This window comes from Eulemur rufifrons, chromosome 10, assembly GCF_041146395.1.
Source record: "Eulemur rufifrons isolate Redbay chromosome 10, OSU_ERuf_1, whole genome shotgun sequence".
Classification (NCBI taxonomy): Eukaryota; Metazoa; Chordata; class Mammalia; order Primates; family Lemuridae; genus Eulemur; species Eulemur rufifrons.
The window spans coordinates 7428431-7442958 of record NC_090992.1 but is presented as its reverse complement, the minus strand read 5'-3'; the positions used below and the strand labels follow the sequence as shown (position 1 = coordinate 7442958).

The 14528-nt window shown below is 39.3% G+C and overlaps 2 protein-coding genes across 2 annotated transcripts; both read right to left on the bottom strand.

Annotated features, from left to right (window-relative positions):
- Positions 1-290: 290 nt before the first annotated feature.
- On the bottom strand, positions 291-4069 carry LOC138393084 (protocadherin beta-4). Its single transcript, XM_069484129.1, has one exon. The coding sequence runs from the start codon at positions 3889-3891 to the stop codon at positions 1504-1506; it is 2388 nt and encodes a 795-aa protein (XP_069340230.1). The 5' UTR covers positions 3892-4069; the 3' UTR covers positions 291-1503.
- Positions 4070-9330: 5261 nt separating this feature from the next.
- LOC138393083 (protocadherin beta-3) lies at positions 9331-12676 on the bottom strand. The gene has a single exon (XM_069484128.1). It carries the CDS (start codon positions 12516-12518, stop codon positions 10128-10130), a length of 2391 nt encoding a protein of 796 aa, XP_069340229.1. The 5' UTR covers positions 12519-12676; the 3' UTR covers positions 9331-10127.
- Between the last annotated feature and the right edge of the window lie 1852 nt (positions 12677-14528).

Sequence of the window (14528 nt, the reverse complement as noted above, 5' to 3'; positions counted from 1 at the left end):
ATTTTTGTATTGAATGAAGGCTAAAAACTATGTGTCAAGAGTAATTTAAACAGTCAGTAATTTTCCTTTTTTATTTCATTATAGCCTTAGAAAAAAAGAGTAATTCAGGGAAAAGTGAAAGTACTTAAACTCCAGTAGAATGAAAGTTGAAATTTAAAAGTTAATATTAGATTATAAAGCAAGCTCTTCAATTGCTCAAATTCTGCTAAAAGGTAAATTGAATTGTCTTATAGTTACATCCATATAACTTTGTCTACCTTACTTGGCTTATTGAACACATCATAAAACAATTATAATTGAGATAAATTCATTACTGTTCCAGTCTATTCAGGGATAAAATAATACTCATTTTATACAAATCCAAATTTGGCATAATTTAAACATTAAATTAATTTAAAATAACTGAAGGTTACATTAAAGAACAAAACAGAAGACAATTAAACATCAAAAAGAAATCATTATTTCTTTTTGTATAGACTGTCCACATTTGCAAAGTAACGTAAGGTAAAAAAAATTTGAGATCAACTGATAATCAGACTTAAACAGAATAGCCAAGATTCAGAAGAAATTTCCTGACTCTTTGGAAAGATGGGGAGAAGCTGCAAGAAAAACAAAGGAAATACACATATTAAACTACACTTGGATTTCTACTCATAAAGCAAAAGGAAGGACAAGGAGACTTATGATGCTCTTGAGACTCCTGAATTTTTCAGAGGCTTATTTCAGTTCTAAGTTTTTTAACTTAGATCAAGCAGTGATCTAACAGTGTAGCAAAAGGTTTGGCAAGTTATATGAGATTTAACTCTTTAATTATTATTTATAAATGAGAATGTTTAAAAATTTTTAAATATCAGTATTTATGAAACACGATGTGCTAGGTAAATAGCAAGCAAATAAAATAATCTCTAGCATATATGGTTCTCACAACAGGAAAAGGGTTGGAATTTTAGTGTATTAGTATTTTAATGAAGTGTATGTTTATATATAATTTGGGAAAAACAAGCATGCTAAGTTTTATGCTCATGGCTATTAAAGGAGCTTAACCTGGTAATAGTCAACCAGAAAGGCCAAGGTAACTATAAGGAATTTCAAACAGTTTGGCCTTGCAAAGATTAAATTATGTGATAAAGACAGGCACCACAAATACATAGGGATTCAAGCTTTCATAAATGCTTTAAAGCATTTCATTAAGAAGACATAACTTAAGAAATTCATTAAAATAAAATTTCTTCTTTATACTAATTGAGTAATTTATAGTTATGGAAACATTAATCACCAAGAGAAGATCAAATAGAAAAATAGTATTCAACATCTAATATGATTTAAAATGCCAAGTGCAATTAATACCAATAAAAGAGAACAAATTCAGTGCTATTGGGGATATGACTAAGCTTGGAATAGTTGTATGAATATTTAGATAACAATACAAATTCTTAAAAGAAAGGCATTGCAATGGGAAGTTTCACAAAATTAATGAGAGGTTCGCTGAACTACATACAACACTTAACTGAATACAAAACTATTCCTGCACTTGGGGTTTTCCTTAACATCTCCCCCAGTGTCCTGAACCAAGAGGTTAGGGAATATTGGCTTCAGGAATTTAAACTCACCAGTCCCAGAGTCTCCCGTCAGACACACCTCATACTGGTAGCTCTGGGACAGAGTCCCTGTGTCGCTGAAGTCCACCAGATGGCCAGGAAAGTGGCCCTCGGGAACTGAGCAACGACCCCCCGAGGCCGCCCTGTTCCTCCTGCACAGCCGCACCGCCACGAACAGCAACACCAAGAAGAGGAAGAGCGAGGACACAGAGGCCAAGGCGATGACCAAGTAGACGGTGAGCGAGTCGGCCTGCGCCTGGTCCGGGGCCGCTTCCGGGAGCGGCAGGTAGGGCTGGGAGAAGCCATCCACCAGGAGCACGTGCAGCGTGACGGTGGCAGACAGGGGAGGCTCGCCGTTGTCCTTCACCAGCACCACCAGCCTGTGCTTGGCCGCGTCGCGCTCGCTCAGCGGCCTGGCGGTGCGCACCTCGCCATTGTGCGCCCACACGCTGAACAGCCCGGGCTCCGTGGCCTTGAGCAGCTGGAACGACAGCCAGGCGTTCTGGCCCGAGTCTCCGTCCACTGCCACCACCTTGGTCACCAGGTAGCCGGCCTCTGCCGCCCTGGGCACCAGCTCGGTGCAGGGCGCAGAGCCGTTCTGCAGCGGGTACAGCACGAAAGGCGAGTTGTCGTTTTCGTCCACCACCACGACGCGCACCAGCGCTTCGCTGCTCAGCGCAGGAGAGCCTCGGTCTGTGGCGCCCACGCGGAACTCGAACGCCTGCAGGGCCTCGTAGTCGAGCGATCTGAGGGCGAACAGGTGCCCGTTGTCCGCGTTGATGGAGACCAGGGAGGTGAGAGGCAGGTGTGGGTCCCCTGGAGGCAGCAATGAGTAGGTGACCTGGGCGTTGGTGCCTGAGTCTCTGTCTGTGGCGCTGACGTTGCCGATGTGCAGGGCGGGGCTGTTGTTCTCACGGACAAGTAGTGTGTAAGAGGTTTGGGAGAAGGCAGGGGCGTTGTCATTGACGTCAGAGACCAGCACGGTTATGCTGTGCTCTGTTTTCAGCCTGGGTGACCCCAAGTCAGTGATGGTGATGGTGATGTTGTACTCAGCTCTGCTCTCTCTATCCAATGGTCTCTCTGTTACCAGGGTATAAAAATTCTTGAAAATTGGCTTTAGAATGAATGGCAAATTATCTGGAATAGAGCAAATCATCTTTCCATTGTCTCCGGAATCTTTATCTCGAATTCGGAAGATAGAGACTACAGTCTCAGGAGCATTTTCTGGGATGGAGCTGGTGAGGGAAGATATGCTAAGTTCAGGGGCGTTATCATTCACATCCACCACCTCTATGACTACTGTGCCTTTCCCAGAAAGGCCTCCTCCATCTGTGGCCTCAATTTCCACATGGTAAGATTTAATTTTTTCGAAATCCAATTTCTTTTTTAGTCGGATTTCTCCTGTGACTTCATTTATTGAGAAAGTTTGTTTAATTTCATCTGATGCTTGGAACAAGCCATAGGAAACACTCCCGAAGTTTCCAGCATCCACATCCCTAGCTGTGACACTAAGAACTGGGGAATCTAGGGGGCTGTTTTCCAGGATCTGCACCTCATATGGGGTGTGCACAAACTCAGGAGCATTGTCATTGACATCCATGATCAAGATTCGAACCATGACCGTCCCAGACCTAGGTGGTGACCCGCCATCCAGCGCCATGAGGGTTAAGCTGAACTCGGGCTGCTCCTCTCGGTCCAGTGCCTTGTCCTGCACCAAATCTGGGTATTTCTTGCCCTCACTATGATTTCGAGTGAGAATGTGAAAATGAGAATTGGGGCTGATTGTGTATTTTTGAAGACCATTGCTACCCACATCCAAATCCTGAGCTAATACCAACGGAAACAGAGTCCCTGGCTGGCTGTTTTCTGGTATTTTCAAGAGCACTTCCTTATCAGGGAATTCTGGAGAGTGGTCATTTATGTCCTGGATTGATAATTCTCCTTGAAAAAACTGCACTGGCATTTCCAGAAGCACTTGGAAATGCAGTACACACGGCTCTGTAGGGCCACATAGCTCCTCCCGGTCTAGCTTCTCCTTCAGAAGCAAATCCCCTGTCTGACGATCCAGCTGCAAAGGCTGCTTGTCATCGTCAGACACCACCCGGGCCGACCGGGCAGCCAGTTCCCCGGTTTGCAGGCCCAGATCCTTGGTCAGGTGGGCTACAAAGGAGCCACTCTCTGTTTCCTCAGGCACAGAATAACAAATAGGCTCGGAGCGAACTTGAGAAAAGAACACTATCAAAATAAAGGCCAACACTTGCCTGTTTGGATGAATTCTCTCTAGCTTCTCCATGTTGGAGTCTGGGTCTTTACATCCAATCCCTTCAGCGATCACAAAAAGACTTGAGACATTCAATTCCAATTTCTTGCTTGAAAGAATCGGCACAAAGTTGCTTTTAACCTTAAATTCGGTTGGTACATCGCTGCCCAAACCCGTTGGTAATCCTGTACTGCTTGCAAATCTTGCGTGTGTTTTTGATTGTGTCTCGCAACACAAAAGAATACGCGAGCTTTATAGGGTTCTTTATTCACAATCTTAGCTTGCAGCGCCACCCTGTGTCTAGAGTGACAAATTAATGTTTTCGAGTCAAAGTGCATTTTGTAAATTTCCAAATGAAAGCCATTTTTAGGTGTATAGAATTTTTACAAATTGTGTTGTTATATTAAATTGTATAATTTAAAAGGTTATTCCACTACAGTGCATAAACCAGAATAATCCTGAGCACAAAGCAAGAAGGTATCTCCGTCTCCCCACATTCTCATCCGTAGGGAGAACTCCTTTTCCCCTTTTCATAATCTAACCAGGGCAGATAAGTTCTTATAAAATTTCAATTCAATTCGTAGTAGTTATATCTGTTTATTTCCTAGAATGTGAGAACTTTATGATGATGCAAAAGTTTAAGTCGTTCTGTACCACATGGTTTAAAGGGGGACTATTTTTCAAATGATAAGTTGGTTCTATTTTCCTATGCTGGTGTGCAAATAGTAAAATAGTTTAATAAAAAGGTGCCTTGTTTTGTACTAAGTCATTTGCAGTGTAAACTCACACTAAATCTAGAAATAAGGCAAATAGTATGAGAATCAGAGATTTGCAAAACTGAAAATCAAGTGAAACGGGGTTTTACAGATAAGGAAACTGAAGCTCAGAGGATGATAGGACTTGATTATTCTACTTGGCTATTATCAGGATAATGTTAAGACAAAATCAAGTGAGTAAAAATCTTAGAATTTTGTTAAGATAAAGGCTTTAAACTGTATTTATTTAATATAGAGATGTAATACATATTTTATAATGAGTTTGCCTGTTACCACACTCACCCTTTGTATCCCAGGTATCATATTATTTGACCAGCTGATTTTGGGGAACACAAGAATCACTGATTTAAAACATTTTAATCTATCAGCAAAGGGCCCCTTAGGCCGTGTCTGCTCGTATATAGTGAAAGGGAGAGACGTGTATAAAATGGTTTCCAGCACAGTGTGTAGCTGTGTAGCACAGTGTGTAGTGTGCTGTATCAGGATGATACAGTAAGAAAGGACTGGCATCACTGGGACACAGTTAACCAGTTTACTGGTTACAATTAATATATTGAATGAAGTGCCACTTAGCTTGCCACACATAAGAATTCCTTCCCTTAAATATCTTGTTATTTCACTTAATTATCTAATTCATTTAATTATTTATAATTTATAATTCATGTTTAATGAATTATTTTTGAAGGATGACAATAAGATTCTGATAGTGATAGAAAATATTAATAAAAATTATTTTTGAAAGAAGCATGGATTATAGCAGTCATTCCATATATACCAGTTGAATCAATAAATTAATTCACTCAAATGATGTTTTTATCTATGTAGGCAGATTATTGTCAGATCACACATTCAGTCATGAACATGTCTGAAACTGAATTCAGAATTCTGAGAAATGAGAATATAATATATGGTAAACACTATTTAATTAAATTTACTTTGATTCTATTTCCATTAATTCCTGTAAGAGCTATATCAATGGCAGTAACAATAATATTAATATCTTAGAATTTTCTTTCACATTTAAAGTAAATCAGAGGAGGTACAATATGCATCAACATTGAACAAAATGGAAAAGTAATAAAAAATGTATACTGAAAGGAATAAAAAGAATGAATATTATTTTAGACAAAAATGGAAAACAAATCTGGGCAAAACAAAGAGAAAATTGTTTGTAATATAGTAACCATGTTCTAGTTAGATTCAAGTTAAAGAGTTCAGGAAAAAATTCAAACTATACTTTTTAACTTATTCTTACATGTTGAAATAGAAAAAGTATTGAGAATCAGCTCTTTTGAGTTCCTTTTGCAGTCCAAAAGCAAATGCAATCTAAATAATATTAACATATATATGACAATATATGCCAGATATTATTCTAAAGCATTTTACATATATTAACTCATTTCATCCCCCAAAAAACTCTGTGCAGTGGACACTCTTATTAGCCACATTTTATGGATGAAGAAATTGAGACATCGAGAGTTTAAATCATCTGTCCAAAGTCCCACACCATGTGAAAGGCAGAGCCAGAATTTGAATTATTACAGTGTGACCCCAGAAGCCATTCTCTTATATACCTGAGTAGAATTGAAGAGCTGAACAATTATTTACATAATTTGGAGCCAAGCTTTAGCCTTGCCTTGGGTACATCGATATAATAGATTAAATATATTTGTATTCAAGTTTTTGTTCATTCGTTTGCTCATTTATTTATTTGTTTGTTTGAGGCAGGGTCTCACTCTTTTTCCCAGGCCAGGGTACAATGAGCTATGATGACACCTCTGCAACCTCATACTCCTCAAGCAATCTTCCTGCCTCTACCTGCCAAGTAACTGAGACTACAGGCAAGCGCCACCACACCCAGCCCAAGTTTTTAGTTTTTGTTAGAACCTTTAAAATGCTCTCCCTTTACAGATGGTTACTAGCAAAGAGAGATACTTATACAACTGAGAAACTGGAAAGAAAACTAATACTCAATGTCTGATCATTAATCAGGTGAAAAAAAATAAGAGATTGGAAAATGAAGAAATAAACTATATTTGCAGGTGACATGATTTTGCATATAGAAAATACTGAGGAATCCACAAAAAAACTACTAAAATTACTAGATGAGTTCTCCTGCTACTGCTTTCTAATTTTTCTAATATAATTTTTATATTAGAAATTAATAAAATTTCTAAAGTAATTTTTCTAATATACTTTGCATGATTTTAACCCTTTTAAATTTATTGAGACTTGCTTTATGGCCAAACATATAGTCTTGCCTGGAGAATGATCCATATGGACTTGAGAAGAATGTGTATCCTGCTGTTGTTGAGTGAAATGCTCTCTCTTAGGTACAGTTAGTTTATGATGTTATTCAAGTTTTCCTTTTTCTTGTTTATATTCTATTTTGTTGTTCTATTATTGAAAGTACTGACATTAAAATCTTCAGTTATTGTTGAATTCATTTTTTCATTTTTGTAAGTTTTTATTTCATTTATTTAGGGGCTGTATTGTTAGGTGCATTGTATGTTTAAAATTGTTCTATCTTCCCAATGGATTGGCCCTTTTATCATTGTAAAATTCCTCTCCTTCACATTTATTTTTAGTAAATTTTTGTTTGTTTTATTGTGTATTTTGCCTGATATTAATGTAGTCATTTCAGCTCTCTTTTGGTTACTGTCTACATGGTATACCTTTTTCCTTCCTTTTAGTTTCAACTTCTTTGCGTCTTTGAATCTAAAAGGTGTCTCTTGTAGTTGGATCATTTGTAAAAATCCATTCTGTCAATTTCTGTTTTTTAACTGGAGTGGTATTCACATCTAATATAATTACTGATAAGGTAGATTTATATCTGCCATTTTGCTTTGTTTTCCACATGTTTTATGTCTTTTTATTTTATTCCTCCACTATTGTCTTCTTTCATGTTAAAGAAATATTTTCTTGGGTACCATTTTAATTGCCTTACTATTTCTTTTAATTTTTTTAGTTCATTCTTTCTTTCTGTCTTTTTGGTTTTTTGACATGGTCTTGCTGTGTTGCCCAGGCTGGATTGCAATGGCACAATCATAGCTCACTGCAACCTCAAACTCCTGGGCTCAAGCAATCCTCCCACTTCAGCTTCCTGAGTAGCTGGGACTACAGGCATGCACCGCTATGCCTGACTAATTTTTAAAATTTTTTTGTAGAGACAGGGTCTCACTATGTTGCTCAGGCTGGTCTTGAACCCCTAGGCTCAAGCAATACTCCCATCGTGGCCTCCCCAAATGCTGGGATTATGAGCATGAGCCACTATGCCCAACTTAGTTATTTTCTTGATGGTTTCCCTGGTTATTAAAATTAATATCTTAAATTTAACAATCTAGTTAAGATTAATATCAACTTAATTTCAAAGTATATAGCTTTGTTCCTTCCTCCCTCCTTTGAGCTGTATTGTCATACAAATTACATACCTATGTACATATATTTATAATTATTGTTTTATGCAGTCATCTTTTAAATCAAAAAGTTATAAACAAAAATACATTTATACTGTCTTTTGGTATATCTGTCTATGTAGTTACCTTTATGATGCTTTTATTTTTTCATGTAGATTAACTCTCTGGTGTCTTTTTTATTCAGCCCAAATGACTATGTTAGTATTTTTTGGTAAGACAAGTTTGAATGTCCTCCTAGGCCTGAAAACTGCTCTCTATAGATTCCACAATTGAATACTTCCCTAGCTCTGACACTACCTGGGACTAAGGCAGCCAAATAAAGACAGGTCTTCATCAGAATTCTTTGCCTTTTGCCTGATCTTCATGGAAACTCAGCTAAGTATGAAAAGAAGAAAAAAATATGACTAAAAGAGCCAGATTCAAACAGCTCTAGAAGGTACTTAAAGTGAAAGATAATAATATTTTCCTCTGATTATTAATGATCCATGCATTTGATGCTTGGTTACATAAAATGATGCCATTTTAATGTGGTTATATAATAATTATACTTTAAGATATGATTAAAGGCATGTAGATCTTAAATTCACTTTCTCTTTTGGGAATTTTCAAAATCTTTGAGAACTTCCATTCTCTTTTTTCCTAGTTATGAATATGCAATTCCTGGAAAGTTCTATCTCTCTGGATGAGAAAATGCCTGTGAGAAGAAAATTAATTTTTTTCTAATAAATTTCTCTAATTAGGAACTAAATATTTTGTTACTTAAAATAAGTTTTTCTATTTCACTCAAAATAGTCATAAAATTTGATGTTTTTGTTGCTTTCAGATTTTGTTCTTAGTTGTAGTTAATTTAGATTTTCACAATGATATTGCTCTTTCCTTTTTAGACCTTTTTATTCTTGTGCATTTTTTTAAATTACATTGTAGGAGGTGGAATGCTGATATGGATGGACAATTTTTATCCCAGTAAGACGATATATAATCCTAAATCATGTCTGGTTGAAATCTGAAGGAGTGAACAGGAAAAAAATATATACCCCTCCTGTATCACCATACAAATGGCAAGTAGGCATTAATAATAAAGTAGGACTGGGTGGGACACTACTTTTATCTACAGCATTTAGAGAACATATATCCATGTGCTTTCTTGAAATTAAAAAGAAATGGTCCTCCAGTTTACAACATTTAAATCTCAAAATGTACAAAACAAATTTTCATCCCATCAGATGCCTTACTAAACAATGTTTTTGTGTCAAGCTGAAATGAACAATCAGTTGTTTAAGATGGTGTAGGTTAAATTTTTTTCCCTCAGTCATCAAGAAATCACTTTAGGCAAACCTAAGAGTAGTTTGCAGTATTACTCTATATTTTTTTGTCTATTTTTGGCCAATACAAGCATATACAATATTGAAACATTAATTGCAAATGTCAACATAGAAACCGAACTAAATGTATTACTTTCATTTGAGTACTATACCCCTAAAAAGATGGTACATTACTATATCTTAAAGAAAATACATTCTCATCTATCCTCAAACTCCATTAGTCATAGAAAAAACTGCTTTAGGAATATTGTAAAGCACATTATATGAATATATTCAACAAGGTAGATTATAAAATTGGTGGTTTGGAACTCTACATTGCTGCAAAATATAGAATTTGAAATGAGTTACTTAAAATAAAAACTATTTGAAATCACCAAAGATAATGAATTTATTTTTGCTCCCCTATTAGAAAAAGAAAATGAGCCATTAAGACTGTGTTGGTAAACCAGAAAGCAGAAGAAAAAAGAAAAATATGCATGAATTAGCAAAGTAACTACATAGAAAGGAGAATCAATATATAAACAAAATGTTCTATCAATTAAAGTTTCTTGGTTAAAGAAGAAAACATTCATGGCCAAAAAACTACTTTTTGATTCTTCTGTTAATGAAACCTAAGCTAATCCGGGAATTGGAATTTAGCTCCAGTACTGCCATATGCCTTGAACCAGACCAAAAGAGACACCTCCAGACAAAGCAGTAAAAAAAGGACTTTCCACAAATTAACTGAGCTACACTCAGTAGGCCCTTATTAACACTTAACTGAATTCAAAGCTATTCCTGACACTAGGCTTGGCATCATTAACCCTCTCTGCACCCTGAGCAAGGAAATTGGGGATAACGGGCTTCAGGAACTTGAACTGGCTGGTCCCTGAGTCTCCAGTTAGACACACCTCATACTGGTAGCTCTGGGACAGGGTCCCTGTGCCGCTGATGTCCACCAGATGGCCAGGAAAGTGGCCCTCAGGCACTGAGCAGCGACCCCCCAAGGCCGCCCTGTTCCTCCTGCACAGCCGCACAGCCACGAACAGCAGCACCGAGAAGAGGAAGAGAGAGGACACAGAGGCCAAGGCGATGACCAAGTAGACGGTGAGCGAGTCGGCCTGCGCCTGGTCCGGGGCCGCTTCCGGGAGCGGCAGGTAGGGCTGGGAGAAGCCATCCACCAGGAGTACGTGCAGCGTGACGGTGGCAGACAGCGGAGGCTCGCCATTGTCCTTCACCAGCACCACCAGCCTGTGCTTGGCCGCGTCGCGCTCGCTCAGCGGCCTGGCGGTGCGCACCTCGCCATTGTGCGCCCACACGCTGAACAGCCCGGGCTCCGTGGCCTTGAGCAGCTGGAACGACAGCCAGGCGTTCTGGCCCGAGTCTCCGTCCACTGCCACCACCTTGGTCACCAGGTAGCCGGCCTCTGCCGCCCTGGGCACCAGCTCGGTGCAGGGCGCAGAGCTGTTCTGCAGCGGGTACAGCACGAAGGGCGAGTTGTCGTTGTCGTCCACCACCACCATGCGCACCAGCGCCTCGCTACTCAACGCAGGGGAACCTCGGTCTGTGGCGCCCACGCGGAACTCGAACGCCTGCAGGGCCTCGTAGTCCAGAGACCTGAGAGCGAACAGGTGCCCGTTGTCCGCGTTGATAGAGACCAGGGAGGGGAGGGGCAGGTGTGGGTCTTGGGGCTGCAGGAGCGAGTAGGTGACCTGGGCGTTGGTGCCTGAGTCTCTGTCCGTGGCGCTGACGCTGCCTATGTGCAGGGCGGGGCTGTTGTTCTCTTGGACGAACAGGGTGTAGGAGGTTTGGGTGAAGGTGGGGGCGTTGTCATTGACATCGGAGACCAGCACGGTTATGCTGTGCTCTGTCTTCAGTCTGGGTGTCCCCAAGTCTGTGACGGTGATGGTGATGTTATATTCGGCTTGACTTTCTCTGTCCAGCGCTCCTTCTGACACCAGGGTGTAAAAATTCTCTACAGGTGGTTTCAGGACGAAAGGAAGATTGTTCTCGATGGAACACATCACTCTTCCATTGTCTCCAGAGTCTAGATCAGAAACACTGAAAACAGCCACTACAGTCTCTTCTGAGTTCTCGGGGATAGGGCTGTTAACTGATGACAAACTCAGTTCTGGTGGGTTGTCGTTTACATCAACCACCTGAACTAGGACTGTAGATTTTCCCGAAAGGCCTCCGCCATCCTTGGCCTCGATGTCGACTTCGTAGGTACTAATCGCTTCAAAATTCAAATATTCGACTAGTTGCATATCTCCAGTAATTGGATTTAGTTGAAAAGTTTTGCGAATTTCTTCAGAAGCATGAAAAAATGCATATGATATTGTCCCAAAATTTCCTGTATCTAAATCAGAAGCTGAGACAGTGACAATGACAGAGTTAAGTGGGCTGTTCTCTAGAACTTGAACCTCGTAGAGTGACTGTGCAAATTCTGGGGCGTTGTCGTTTATATCTAAGACCAGGATGTGGATCTGGGCTGTCGCGGACCGTGGTGGAGAGCCACCATCCAGCGCCACGAGTGTTAAGCTGAGCTCCGGCTGGTCCTCTCGATCCAGCGCTTTGTCCAGCACTAGTTCTGGGTACTTCTTTCCGTCCCTACGACTGCGTGTGAGTACGTGGAAATGGGAATTAGGAGCAATAGTGTAGTTCTGGAGACCGTTTCTTCCCACATCCAAGTCCTCAGCATTTCCCAAAGGAATTACTGTTCCTGGAGGAGTGTTTTCTAGGATTTTCAGCTGCATTTCATTTTCAAAGAATACCGGAGAATGGTCATTTACATCTATGATCTGCAGCTCATTTGTAACAAACTGCAAAGGATTTTGCAGTAATATCTGAAAATGCAGTATACATGGTTCTGTGGGGCCGCATAGCTCCTCGCGGTCCAATTTCTCATTCAGGAGCAAATCACCTGTCTGATGATTGAGCTGAAAATGCTGTTTGTTTCCTTTGGACACAACTTGGGTCCCCCTCGCGGCCAGTTCCTCTACCCTCAGCCCCAGATCCTTTGCCAGGTTGGCAATTAAAAAGCCCCTCTCTTTTTCCTCAGCCACAGAATAGCGTCTCGATTCGGACACAGCCAGAGACCCACCCAGAAAAATAAAGAGAAGCAGGACTTGCCTTTGTCTGAGAAAGCGGTCTCCTCTGGCCTCCATTGCACTTTGTGTCGTGTTCTTCCAGGGAATGTCGCCCAGCCGAACCTCAGACAGTGCTGGGAAACACAACCTTTGTAGAAGGCCTAGCGAATAATCCTTTCCAGAGGCTCAGATTTGCTTGCTTAAAAAGCTGCCGGGGCTCCCAATCCTTGATTTACTGCAATGGATCCGTGCGCCACGGAGTACGCAAAACGCCTGTGGTTTAATTCGCCTTCTTAGTCAATAGCGCCACCATGCGTTCATTCACAGTTTCAAAATCTTGGAGAAGGTGTGTTTTTGTTTTTGTTTTTTGTTTTATTGCTTATTCCCCTTATTAAACCCAGTTGATGCTACTGGAGGAGTTTCTCCTGTCATATGAGTTAAATAAATGCATCCCAGGGAAATGAAACGCGCTTTTATCTAAAAGAGGTGATTGTTCCTGGTAGAGTCCTCATTTACATGATTTTGGGGAAATGTACACATTCCCTTCTATAATTATTACACACAAATTTTAAAGGATTTTGCTCTAGATGATAACATGCTTTACTGCCATATTTGTGGGTTTTTTTTAGTTTCTAAATTTTGTAAAATGTACATGAGTTGCATTTATAGCCAGAAAAATACAATGAAAAGACAACCTCGTGCAAGGTGATAAAAAATATAATGGCTCATATCACAGAGTAGATCCAGAGAGCTACAAACGCCTAATTCCTTCCATATTTTCATACTCAAGGAACACTTTAGAGTACTTTTTCCTCTTATTATTTCACAGTAATTTTACAATTATTTGTTTCATCTGTATTAACTTATTTCCACAATCATTGAGTTTGTAGAAGTCAGGCATATGGTGGTAACAAGACAATGTCTATATATCTTATACAGTTTTCCACCTAAGGAGGTGAACAGTCTTTAAACAGATGTTCAAACAGTGTGAAAAGGCTCTATAGGAAACATACTGAGTGCCCTGAAAGTATGCAATAGGGGACCTAACTTAATGGGGAGGGGCTAAGAAAGTTTCCCCAAAGATTCACCATTTAATCCAGAACATGAAATGTGAGAAGTGTGCCAGGCTAACACTGTAGAATTTGTGAAGGCCCTGGCACAGTAAAGCATCTATTCAAGATAATGGAGAAGGACAGTGTACCGAAAAACTTAGTATCTCAAATATAAGTGGAAAGGGAAGGCTAGAAAGATAAACCCAGGTCAAATAATGGGTGCCTGGATTTTATTCCAAGAACAAAAGGAAGCCATTGCAAGCTTGTAGGCAGAGAAAAGAAACGAAAATATCAAGTGCTCAATCTAGCTTCTTTTGTACTTCTACACAGTTATCAGGAATGTTACATGCTGGCTCATCTATTTACTTTTAATATTGGTGATACTAAAAATAACAGCATTCTATTCCTACATCTTTACATAATCTTATTTGATTATAACTGCAAGCTAGTGAAATAGCTATCATTTAGGGTGGAGGGACAGAAATTATGTGATAAATTCTACAGGTAATAAGTTGGTTACCAGAGACTTTTGATGCCAAGATAGTGCTCTACACCACTGCTAATCTCAAAATGAGGCCTTTAAAATTCATATTATAATTTTAATAGTATAGCTTATTCAAATATACATAAAATGATATAAAAATAAAGATAGGCTGAATAACATTAAGAATTAAAATTTGTTTTAATGTGTGGATCAGAACATAAACTTGAAGCAATGAAGAAAGTTGGATGAGTCATTTAGGAAACTATAGAAGAAAATTTAAATTATAAAACTGAAACCCACAATTTTCCTATCTGTATTCCTTAAACCAGTAGACAGGAGTGGAGACTGAAATTTAGCAGTAAGAGAAAAAGGAAAAGTATGGTGAAAGAAACACCAAAGACTGTTTGAATAATGGTGACAAATTCAATTAATAACAAAATTATAATTCATTGTACACTAGAGTATCTAATTGCATCAAAATTTTGTCCTTTAAATATTTTAGTGTATTCAAATGTCAATATATCATAGGTGAAATAAAGACTCTTCTTTCTT

Bases quoted from the DNA above. Each gene is read 5' to 3' on its own strand.
- LOC138393084 (XM_069484129.1), bottom strand. From the start codon at position 3,891: ATGGAGAAGCTAGAGAGAATTCATCCAAACAGGCAAGTGTTGGCCTTT.
- LOC138393083 (XM_069484128.1), bottom strand. From the start codon at position 12,518: ATGGAGGCCAGAGGAGACCGCTTTCTCAGACAAAGGCAAGTCCTGCTT.